The sequence below is a fragment of the Musa acuminata genome, chromosome BXJ2-11 (genome assembly GCF_036884655.1).
Source record: "Musa acuminata AAA Group cultivar baxijiao chromosome BXJ2-11, Cavendish_Baxijiao_AAA, whole genome shotgun sequence".
Classification (NCBI taxonomy): domain Eukaryota; kingdom Viridiplantae; phylum Streptophyta; class Magnoliopsida; order Zingiberales; family Musaceae; genus Musa; species Musa acuminata.
In genome coordinates this window covers 22,465,179-22,477,372 of record NC_088348.1, presented here as the reverse complement: position 1 = coordinate 22,477,372, position 12,194 = coordinate 22,465,179, and the positions used below count along the sequence as shown (strand labels likewise).

General features: G+C 40.1%; 1 protein-coding gene across 1 annotated transcript; it reads left to right on the top strand.

The window, feature by feature from the left end:
- Nucleotides 1-2,132: 2,132 nt before the first annotated feature.
- On the top strand, nt 2,133-4,228 carry LOC135627454 (probable jasmonic acid carboxyl methyltransferase 2). Its single transcript, XM_065133562.1, has 4 exons — nt 2,133-2,336; nt 2,463-2,867; nt 3,225-3,500; nt 3,724-4,228. The coding sequence occupies exons 1-4, from the start codon at nt 2,262-2,264 to the stop codon at nt 4,129-4,131; spliced, it is 1,164 nt and encodes a 387-aa protein (XP_064989634.1). The 5' UTR covers nt 2,133-2,261; the 3' UTR covers nt 4,132-4,228.
- The last annotated feature ends 7,966 nt before the right edge of the window (nt 4,229-12,194 follow it).

Sequence of the window (12,194 nt, the reverse complement as noted above, 5' to 3'; positions counted from 1 at the left end):
TAAAAATAATTAATTATAAAAGATAATATGTAATTAACTTATTAATTATTCGTTCAAGAGTGCTATTTCTGAATTAACATAGTTCCCAATGAACATTCTTGTTGATAAAATTATATATATATATATATATATATATATATATATATATATATATATATATATATATATATATATATATATATGACCTAAAATATCAGAGATGTATATTGAATTTTTTACATAATTACTAAGCTCGATATGATTAAACTTTGACTCATTTTTTTAATTATCATCACATCTAAAAAAGGGAAAGAATTTAATCAGAGTTATAAGTTGAATTAATATTAAATTATATATATTAGCATGAACCAGTTCGACTCAAATGATCCATAAATCAAGATTTAGAAATAATAGTACGAGTGAATCCAATAAAATAAATCGAATATTAACTGCAGCTACTCTCACAAATAAGCAAAACAAATGATTGGATTTTGGCGTGTACTGATTGCCGTGTACGGGCGGGAGGCTGCGGGGGATGGATCACATGAACTTCGCTTCTTCCATTTAAAATGTGATGATAATGCACATTTAGTGCTTTGCGTCCTCTATATTTAGCCGAGTTGACTGTGATAATATTTCTAGTTGGATGCAGACATATTGGAGTGCCGTCCTCGAAAAATTCTCGTAAGAAAGAGAAACAACATGGCTTCCATTGTCTTGCGGGCCACTCGAAATCTATGCTCGCAACACTTTGTGACGACTAATCTGCATTGAATATACGACCAAATTCTCGCTATTCAAATCATTATTTTTATATATATATATATTTATATATTAAGGAGTTCCCGAAATAAAACGTTGGGTGTCGCAGAGTCCACTAAGTGGTTGGTTCCTGGTCGCGTGTGCCCCCATATCCTGTCCTTGGGAAACGATGTGGGCATGACGTTGGAATGCACGTTGGTGTGGGTCTTCAGCAATAAAAGAGGTAGTTGGAACCAGCTAGCATTGGCAGCACGTGATTCACGAAACAAGCTGGACCAGTACCAAGTAATCAAGCAGGGCCGCCGTCATCTGATGGATGGGCGTAATCCTTTTGTGATTTCTACACCCAAAAAAATAAATTAACTGATGGCTCGATACGATCAAGCTTTTCGCCATGCCAGGTTGCCGTCGAACAAGGAATCACATCAGTCATGATAATTTCCAGATGTGCCGGCCACAGGAACTTGGAACTTGGAACTTGGAACTGATGCTGCCAAGTTATGCTCAGAATTCTTGTGCCCATTTACAGATAACTCGATTATGGTTGTCGCAACATCATCATTCCATCACTGAATTAACGTGAAAATCGATGTTGGCGGGTTGCAAGTTGGGACATCCCATGACCCCATCGATAAACGAACGGTCCATTTCGTTCCTGTGTGTCGGCAATCACCGAGGCGGACGTAGGGACCCAAACCACCCTTGCCTTCATCTCACCATCTCGTTCATGGGTCGGCAGAGTGGGTCTGTTTCGTATTTCTTATGAAAGAGACAACTGCAGAAGAGCTCTCTTTACGGTGCTTTTCACGCTCTAACTCGTCCAACCACATCACATAAAATGTGATCGAGATACCCACGCCAGCCTTTATCGGAGCTCTTGTCACTCGAAAGCCTGAAATAGTTGATGTAATAATAGGATAAGAGAAACTTGTTTTCAGTGAAATCGTGCTACGTAATTACTTATATCCACAAGACAAAATCCCATCCCCTGTTGGTTGGCGCAAAAAGTAAAAAGCCACACGTTCAATGCACTCTCTCTCTCTCTCTCTCTCTCTCTCGTTCAATGCACTCTCTCTCTCTCTCTCTCTCTCTCTCTCTCTCTCTCTCTTGTCTCACTGGAGAGAACAGATTTCTGAAACCTGATACTTATGCAATCAAATGATTCCCTTATCATCGAATCCAAACGAGTGGACCAGCAAGTTGCGCGATGACTTGTAACGTCGAACGCATCCGCTCATGGAGCAAAACAGGGAAGGAAAAAAAAATGCTAAATTGCCGCTTTATGTAACACGGTGGTGGACGGGACAATGTTGGTGGACGTCACATCACCAGACTTCGTCATCGGTTTCTCGTGCAAAAATGAACAAGTGCTGCAAATGGATCCCACCCAAATGGAGGAGGGAGGGGCGGGGGAGAGCGAGGGAGGTGCTGTTTGTGTTCGTATATATGTGTAGCCGCCGGCAGTCGTTCACCCAACAAAACATAGCAAAGACAGCCCGAGAGCAAGTTGATCGCTTGTCATGGAGCTTCAAAAGGCCTTCTGCATGAATGGCGGATCCGGTGACTTGAGCTATGCCAGGAACTGCACCATACAAGTACGTCTTTCTTGTTCCTTTCCGTCCTTCTCATCGATTCATCGTCTTCTTCGTACCCGTTTCAGCCGAGGAGAAGATGTAGAGAGACGTTGTTTTGACCCAACGAAACCTGAATTCTCTTTGCAGAGCGTGATAGTGTCGTCGACGAAGGCCGTTCGAGTGGACGCGGTCGTGGAGTTCTACTCCACCTTCTTCCCTGAGAACATGATCATCGCGGAACTAGGCTGCTCATCGGGGCCGAACGCGCTGTTCTCTGCCTTCGACATGATGGAGGCGGTCGAGCAAAGGTGCCTTCAGCTCCGACGCTCGCCCCCGGAGTTCCACTTGCTCCTCAACGACCTGCCTGCGAACGACTTCAACACCATCTTTAGGTCGCTGCCCGAGTTCTACCAGCAGAGGAGGAGGATGGAGAGTTCCGGGTGCGGGCAGTTCTTCGTGTCAGGAGTACCTGGGTCGTTTTACGGGCGCCTGTTCCCGAGCAGGACCTTGCACTTTGTCCACTCCTCGTCGAGCCTTCATTGGCTCTCTCAGGTAGGTTGCTTCTTGACACACAGTTTGCACATGATCACATGCATGCATAATCCAAGCTATGCACACTAGTAGACTGCATGAGGTTGATGATGCGGTGTCTCGGATAAGGTCGACGAGTCAGGAGACTGTAGTTAGGCCTTACTTGGAACATGAAGCAAAGTATACACGACAGTCATCAGATCGTACAATCCAACAATTTAACTTGTTTTAGATCTCGAGTGGTGCGTTCTCCCCTTGAGAAAGATGGGTCATATCCCCAAAAAGACGTTCATTTGCAAGTAAACAAAGCCACCGTCATATATCTTCCTCTCCTCATGCACGGAACAATATAGTAATCGTCATGCTGCTCCGTTTCAGGTTCCTCTCGAGCTTCAAGATAAATCTAATGCACCGATGAACAAAGGAAAGATCTACCTTTCCAAGACCAGCCCTAATTGCGTTGCAGAAGCATACCTGATGCAGTTTCGGAAGGACTTCTCATTGTTTCTCAAGTGCCGCGCCAAAGAAATAGTTGCAGGAGGCCACATGGTGTTAACATTGATGGGCAGGACGAGAGGGTCCGAGCCATCGTGGCCAGAGTACAGCTACATGTGGGAACTACTAGGAGAGGCTCTCATGGACATGGCCTCACAGGTACTTATCTTGTTGCTTTCCTATCTATCTTCTCTTTGCCAGTTAAGCTTCAGTAACCTCCAAAATTCCTCACCATCGGTTAATCTTCGCCACGCCCCACCTGCACATCTTCACGAGAGGTGTTGCCAACCATTACCTTTTACGATGACTGTTTTCTCTCTACTTTTTCTTCTTCCTTTTGTTCCCCTCTTGGTCCGCTGACCGGATGCAGTGCTTTTCCCAGGGAATCATCGAAGAGGAGAAGGTGGATTCCTTCAACGCCCCCTACTTCTCACCCTCTTTGGAGGAGGTTAAACAAGAGATCGAAAGAGAAGGGTCATTCTCCATCAGAACACTGGATCTCTTCGAAGCGAGTTGGGATGCAGCCCACGGCAGCCAACAGACTAAGCAGGAGGCGGCCGCGCTCGGCGAGATCACTCATGCAAAACGCATGGCCAAGGGGGTCAGAGCCGTGCTGGAGTCCATGCTGGAGAGCCACTTCGGAGAAGGCATAATGGAAGAGCTGTTCTCGAGGTACACTAGCTTGTTGGAGGGCTACTACTCCAAAAACAAACCTCAGGTGACCAACATAGTGATCGCCTTGACAAGAAAGTTGGAGGAGGAGAACATATTACGAGTTTCTGTATTTTGAGTTATCATCACCAAGAAGGGTCTCAAGTTCCATTACTTATCTGCCACATTTAGATTGTACAAACCTTGGTAATGTGAAACGAGGAAGAAGTTTGGTTCGGTTTGCGTCACCTGTAACAAAGCACATGGAAATCTCACAAGTCATTGCTTGTCGTTCTGCCCGGAAGGCACCGACTTGCAAGTCATTGCGTAGGAAAGAAAAAAGCTCAGGGTCACAGGTCTTGTTAGGACAGTCGTCCAATCAATCAATTTCAAGACCCGTCCTCTGTCACGCTGCAATGTGGACGTCCACTCACATGTCCCCAACTCACGACTGAGAACTGTTTATGGGACCCTCTTTCACACTGCGTTTATGGCATCCTATCAACTCCATCCCTTCACGTAAGATAAACCGAGAAGCCACCGTTCGTGAAGGAAACTTAAAAGAGCTCGATTACAAAAAATGATATGAAAATTTACATGGAGCGATGAATGAATGCTATGGGTATCACATCTTCAAAACTAGTGATCATCATAGGAAGGAGTAGAAAGATCAATCCTGGAGACCCTGTCAAAATAGGGTAGACGCGATTGCCATCCAACATCAGAGCAAAAACCTGGAGAAGAACAATCAATCGAAGCAACATTAAGAAAACGTAGGCTCAAGAACAAAACAAGGCTTGTGCTTATTACTATCGATATTGGCTCAGGAATATTGACTGACTGATGCTTAAGGATAATATATTATAACTTTAAGTAGATGGAGCTTAACCTTTAGATAGTATTGTTTTGCTTGAAAGACCTCTTGTCGATTCTTTTACTTTTTTTCTTTTTATGCGAATAAAAGTGTAGGCTCGATGGCCATATGGCTGTGTCTTTTTGGGGGCAAAAGGCAACGACTTGGAATCAGTTAACAGTCCAAAGATAATTCATATGCAATGTGTTTAATTCTTTAGTTAGGATTCGATTTACTTAATAATGCTAAAAGCTATAACAGACGAAAGAAAATGAAAAAAAAATATATATTACTTTTTTTCTTAATTTTCAATCACAATTTCTACTTACGATAATTTAATCATAAATTCTTCCATAAAAAAAGGTAATGTATTCAACTTAAAATAAAATTATTAAGCTTCAAATTATAGCAAAAGCACATCAAACTTTCGAGGGAATCGAATCTTTTGTCTTTCATTGCGCTTTTTTGCCTATATCACACCTTGTATTGCTTTTGGAACTGACGCTATATTTCACTTGGAGCGAACTGATGTCTTTTAGATGTTGAAGCATTCGGACGCATTGCTCTGGCTTGATTTGTTCATTTACTATATCATCAGAAGCTTCATGCTCGTGATCATATTGGTTGAACTCGAGATGTGGGCAAAATGTATATATAATATTAGACAAACGCATCATGGATTTATACAACGTTTTATTGCTAATGCTAGTAGATCAGCGATAAGGATAGTACATCATATTTATGTAGGAATATTCTACTAACAAATGTGCTTCATGAAAACTGTTCAAGAACAGCTAGCTTCATCTCGGATTGAAGCTACCGAGTTCATCTTTAATTAGGAGTCTAGGAGTCGTGTCGTGTAACTGAATCTGAAAGTTTCCCCACTATAACTATAAATAAAGCGGTTGTTGGCAGCCACACAAAACATAAACGAAAGAGCATAGAAAGAGCGAGCGATAGTCTAAAGATAGTCAGTGCTAGGAGAAAAGAAAGAGGGAGGCAACATCAAGTTGCAAAAGTCCCAACTTGGGCTCAAGACGTCCGAGCTTGTCGCTAACAAAGTCCTCCCATAGTTGCATGTTTTGGTATTCTTTTTCTTCACAAGATAATTTAGATTTATTTTCCTCTTTCTAGTTCTCTCGTCTTTTGGCGAATCTATCGAGCCTCCCACAAATTGTAAATCAACTTGAAGAAAAGATGAAGATCATCAAATCCTTTCCAATAGAATAAGCGGTATATGTAAGGGGTGACATCACATGCGTAGCGGAAGAATATAAAACAAAATTTTTAAATTTTCCAAAGATGTGTTTGTTGTCATGCGAAGATTTGTACGTAAAATCTGCGAAACTTAAAACTGTATATATTAAAGATTGTGTTACTTATGAAGATCGTATATCCTAAATCCCTAAAGATCTACAGGAGATGATGAAGGAAGTCAAGCGTCTTCCTCTCTAGTAGTGATCCATATAGCAGAGCTGTGATGATGCTCCTCAAAACTCCAAGCCTGCTATCTGATGAGGAGATGGAGAGGAGAATAAGATATGGTAACCCAAAGATGCTCTAGCCTAGCCTATGAACTATTAGTTTCCTCCTATTTATAAAGGTCCCCTATCAATTAACTCTAATTGATCTTGCCCTATTGGGTATTAGATCTCCATCCAACTACCCAAGCCTTGAATTTCTATCCAATAATCTCTTATTGGCTTTTATTGGATTTCATCTATATGATCCAATAATTCATAGGCTTATTGGATATCCAATAAGATAGGGACTCCGATGGATATCTCTATTTAAACATCTACTCATTGCAATGCCTACCATATGTGTGTGACCCTCTAGGCCTAATATCGAGCTGGCCATGAGTCATACCTATCAGAACTCCTTCTGGCTCATTAAATTATTATCTTAATAATTCACTCGACTCATCGACTTCGGACATACTATGCCACTACGCTGCAGTCCTTAAATGATACAGAAGAATCCAATCCATTAGACTTGTTTATCCTCAATTACCGTATACTTATACTTCCTCATCCATCTAATATCCCAGAGACTATATACTAAGTATGGTGCTGTCAGACCTATATGATTTTTGGTCGAGTCTCGCTCTAATTGGATTCTCTCGGAGAACTCATTCTCTCTCAATCTGAATGACCCTAGCTAGAGATTTGTCTGAGCAAGAACACATGAGATATTCCTCTCATAACATCGAGAGTAGATGATCCTCTATCAACACTCAATAGTCCTTATAAGATTGGCTACCACTCCCGATGACCGGTTATGCTAAATTCAGAACCTCTAAATCTATAAGTCTGGTATCAAAGAATGAAGTACTCATACAGGATATCCTTGGTGTCTCAAGTATAAGGATCAAATACATCATTGGGACTACGGAATCGCTATCTGATAATAAGACATCATCAACTATCTAACATTTGGTAAGCGGATCAATTAGTGAACTCATTCTCCAATGAGCACTTGTACTGTATCCCTAGTATCCCCACACGAGTAGCTATGAGACCAGCTGCATCCATCATATGGATAAGTATATAGCACACTAGTCTGTCCTGTTATCTCGATATCCCTCTTGAGTAAGCTATGATCGGGATGATTTAAGATATGTGTTTAAAGGCTAATCGATCTTATTATCGTGATCTCATTACGATATGATTCTCATTGCATAGATCCATGGACCTAATAATATATTTAAGAAATATGCAATATAAAGTGATAAAACATCAAATAATAATAATAAGCAAAAAGACTGCGTGTCAAGTCACACGTGTCATCACTCACGTGATTGACTTGTAGGACACCTATGACTAACAATCTCCCACTTTACCTAAAGCAATCACCTATGTGTTTGATCTCCATCAGACCCATGTGATGCTTAAAGACAATATGAGATAATGGCTTTGTCAATGGATCTGCAATGTTATCATCAGATGAAACTCTTTCCACTACTATATCTTTCGGGCCACGATCTCTTTAATAAGCTGGAACCTTCTTAGAACACTTCTGATGAAACTTAGGTTCCCTTATTTGAGCAATCGCCCCGTTGTTATCGCAATATAAGGAAATCGACTCCTCCTTTTTCGGCACGACTCCTAGATCTATGATGAACTTTTTCATCTAGACTCCCTCTTTTGTTGCCTCTAGTGCAGCAATGTACTCCACCTCTCTGGTGGAGTCAATAGTAGTATCTTGCTTAAAACTCTTCCAGCACACTGCTCATCCATTCAGGGTGTACATATAACCCAAATTTGACTTACTATCATTGACATCGAATTGAAAACTCGAGTCCGTGTAGCCTCCAACCCTAAGGCTACTACCTCCATATACTAGTAAAAAATCTTTAGTCCTTTTTAAGTACTTAATGATACACTTTACTACTTTCCAGTGCTTCAAGTTTGGATCTACTTAATACCTGTTTGCGACACTCAGAGCATGCGCTATATCAAGCTTGGTACATAGTATAACATACATGATAGACCATATCACTAAGGCATAGGGTATCCTATCTATGTTCGCCCTTTCTTCATAAGTCTTTAGGGACATACTCTTAGAAAGCGATATCTCATGTCTCATCGATATGAGACCTCTCTTAAAATTTTTTATGCTATACCTTTTAACAATGGTGTTTATGTACTTGGACAAAAATAAGCCAAGTATCCTCTTAGATCTATCTCTATATCTGAATCCCTAAGATATATGATGCTTCTCCTAAGTCCTTCGTGGAAAAGTGTCTAAATAACCAAGTATTTATTATGGATAACATTCCTACATCATTCACAATGATCAGGATGTCATCCGCATATAACACCAAGAAGGTGACAGCGCTCATACTTACCTTCTTGTACACACAAGGCTCATCTTCATTCTTAACGAAGTCATAATATATGATTACCTCATCAAATCTTATGTTCCAACTTCGGGAAGCTTGCTTTAGTCCATAAATGGACTTAAGCAACTTACACATCTTATTTGGGCAGTCCTTGGACATGAATCCCTCAAATTATATCATATACACCTCCTCCTCGAGGTTGCCATTGAGGAATATGGTTTTTCACATCCATCTGTCAGATCTCATAATCATAGTATGCTGCAATAGCCAATAGAATTTGGATGGATTTTAGTATGACTACGGGTGAGAAGGTTTCATCATAGTCAACATATTTCCTTTGATGATGCCCCTTAGGCACTAGCCTTGCTTTATAGGTCTCTACCTTTCCATCTACTCTAATATTCTTCTTGAAGATCCACTTGCAACTGATGGGTATAATACCCTGGGGTGCATCAACTAGGTTCCAAACCTTATTGGAGTACATAGAATCCATCTTAGAATTCATGGCTTTTTGCCACTTCCCGAAGTCTATACTCGTAATAGCCTCCTCGTAAGTCTAAGGATCAATATCCTCAACATTCACTCCTTTAATATGTCTCATATATCTCTTAGGAGGATGGGATACTTTGTCGGACGTACGTAAAATTGGATCATGTATGCTAGGTATCTAAAAAACCTTGAGTTGTGAAGTGGTGCTTGAGCTAGGTTCTCCAACCTCACTCAACTCTATTATGCTCCCATTGTCTCCACTAAGAATGTGTTCCTTCTTAAGGAACACCGCTCTCTTGGCTATAAAAACCTTTTGGTCCTTGGGGTGATAGAAATAATATCCACAAGTTTCCTCGGGTATCCCATGAACTTGTACTACTTCGTCCTTGATTCAAACTTATTGGGGTTGTATTTTTTAACATAAGCAGAGCAGCCCCAAATCTTAACAACCTTAATGTCAGGCTTCTTGTCTTTTCACATCTCATATGGTGTAGACACTATCGACTTAGTTGGAACTCTATTCAGAAGGTACACTACGATCTCTATGGCGTATCCCCAGAATGAGATGGGTAGGTTAACAAAACTTATCATGGATCACACCATGTCTAACAATGTATGATTCCTCCTTTCATATACACCATTGAATTGAGGTGTATAAGGAGGTGTCCATTGGGACAGAATCCTATAGTCCTTAAGAAATTGAGTGAACTCTGAACTCAAGTACTCACCTTCTCGATCTGATCGAAGAGTCTTGATGCTCTTTCCAGTCTAGTTCTTTACTTTATTCTTATACTCTCTTAATTTCTCAAATGCCTCGGACTTGTACTTCATCAAGTACACAAGTCCATACCTTGAGAAATCATTGGTAAAAGTAATAAAATAGGAGTAACCACCTATGACATGAGTTGACATGGGTCCACATATATCACTATGTATGAGTTCCAACAACTTAGTAACTCTCTCTCTAGTTCCACTAAACGAAGAGTTTGTTAGTTTTATATAAAAGCAAGGCTCATAAGTTGCATATAGCTCATAGTCGAATGGATCTAGATATTCATCCTTTAGCAACTTTTGAATCCTTCTCTCATGGATGTGACCTAGCCTATAATGCCACGAGTATGCACTATTCACCTCATATCGTTTCCTCTTAGAATAATTACATTCATGATATGTGGAGCACTATCTAGCGTAAACAAACCATTATGCAATAGTTCTCTCGTGATGATCTCATCATCTAATAATATTGAATAATCATTATTTTTAAAAACTAATTTATATCCACTAACTCTCAAACATCAAATGGAAATAATAATTTAGATAATAGAAGGAACAAAATAGCATGCATCCAATACAATAATAGCTCTACCAAGCAGATGTAGGTCGACCTCGCATACAACTACTGCAACAACTTTTGTTCCTTTGCCCATCTTGAGGTTCATCTTGCCTCTTGCTAATTTTCTAGGTCTTGCCAAAATCTGTAATAAATTACAAATATGATAAGAGTTTGAAAAATGGAGACTGATCATGAATGTACCTGAAGCTTTTCCAAAGTTTTATTTCACCCTCTCTACAAGATACTCTTTGTAGTTCCTCTTCCAGTGTCCATCTTTGTCGTAATGGAAGCATTGACCTTTGTCCTTTGTTGGGTTTTTCTTAGTAACCTTTGTTTTACCCGGTCTGCCCTTACCCTTACCCTTCTTAAGGGACTTTTCTACTTTTATTTTCTTTCTAGTCTCACTAGTATAGAGAACTGGCTTCTCTTTCTTAATAGTGTTCTCTGCCTCCCTCAACATATTAAGAAGCTTAGGGAGAGTCATCTCAAGCTTGTTCATTTTAAAATTCATAATAAATTATGAAAAAGAATATGGTAGGGACTGAAGCACAAGATCCACACACAGGTTATTCTCTATAACCATTCATAGACATGTGAGTTTCTCTATCCACTCAATCATTTTTATGACATGGTTCTAAACTGATGTACCCTCAGTCATCCTAACGCAGAAGAGGCTTTTGGATATCTTATATCATTGAGTTCTTCCCTGTTTCTTAAATAGTTTACGGACATATAGAAGATCTGACATCCATTTTTCATGTTGTTTCTGTAACTCGGGAGTCATGGAACCCAACATGTAACACTGAGCAAGAGTGGAGTCATCTATGTACTTCATGTAGCGAGTGATCTTATCCTCGCTTGCCCCTTCCTTGGGCGTAGGCATCATTGTATCAAAAACGTACGTGATTTTCTCCATCATGAGAATAATTCTCAAGTTGCAGAGCTAATCCGTATAATTCGGATTACTAAGGCGGTTGACATCAAGTATGCCACATAAGGGATTTGAAAGTGATATTTTTCTGAAAATAAAGATGTAGTAGAAATAAATAACATGAAAATTTAAAAAAAAATAATAATAAGATATGGACTTCTAACTTAATATACTCTCACTATTTTACTAACAAGTCACGCTACACCCTCGGCATGTGAAACGGAAGTCTCCGGTAGACTTCTAGTGGGGATCGAGATCCAATCAGCTTCTTAGTATAACCTCGAGGGACTGGACCAATCATACTAAGCCCAAAAGGTAGGCAACTCTTGACGATCACAACTTCTTTTGATTCCTCTCATGTTCGACCTCTGAATCACCATGGTCTAGAGGGACTCGACCAACCATAATGTTCGGTTAAGTCAGCACCATCGTTACAAGATGAGTCTGATTCAATGATATGCCCTCGAGGAACTTGACCAAGCATATTATATCCTCAGATCACCGGTGATATCTCTATGTCGTAGGCAAGATAACGAATCGCGATATATGTGAGCCTTGAGGGACTCGACCAACTCAATCTACATCGAGAATCGGTCCCTACTTATAATGATGGAAGGTCATATGGGTCAATCTATTTGTCTCACGTTTACTAACTTAATATTATCGAGAGAGAGAATTTTGATTTGATCTCCTAATATGATATGTCACACATATACATATTTTATTTACATCGTATGTAAATATATATACAT

Bases quoted from the DNA above. Each gene is read 5' to 3' on its own strand.
- LOC135627454 (XM_065133562.1), top strand. From the start codon at position 2,262: ATGGAGCTTCAAAAGGCCTTCTGCATGAATGGCGGATCCGGTGACTTG. The intron at 2,337-2,462 runs GTACGTCTTTCT...TTCTCTTTGCAG, and splicing joins CCAGGAACTGCACCATACAA to AGCGTGATAGTGTCGTCGAC. The intron at 3,501-3,723 runs GTACTTATCTTG...TGCTTTTCCCAG, and splicing joins TCATGGACATGGCCTCACAG to GGAATCATCGAAGAGGAGAA.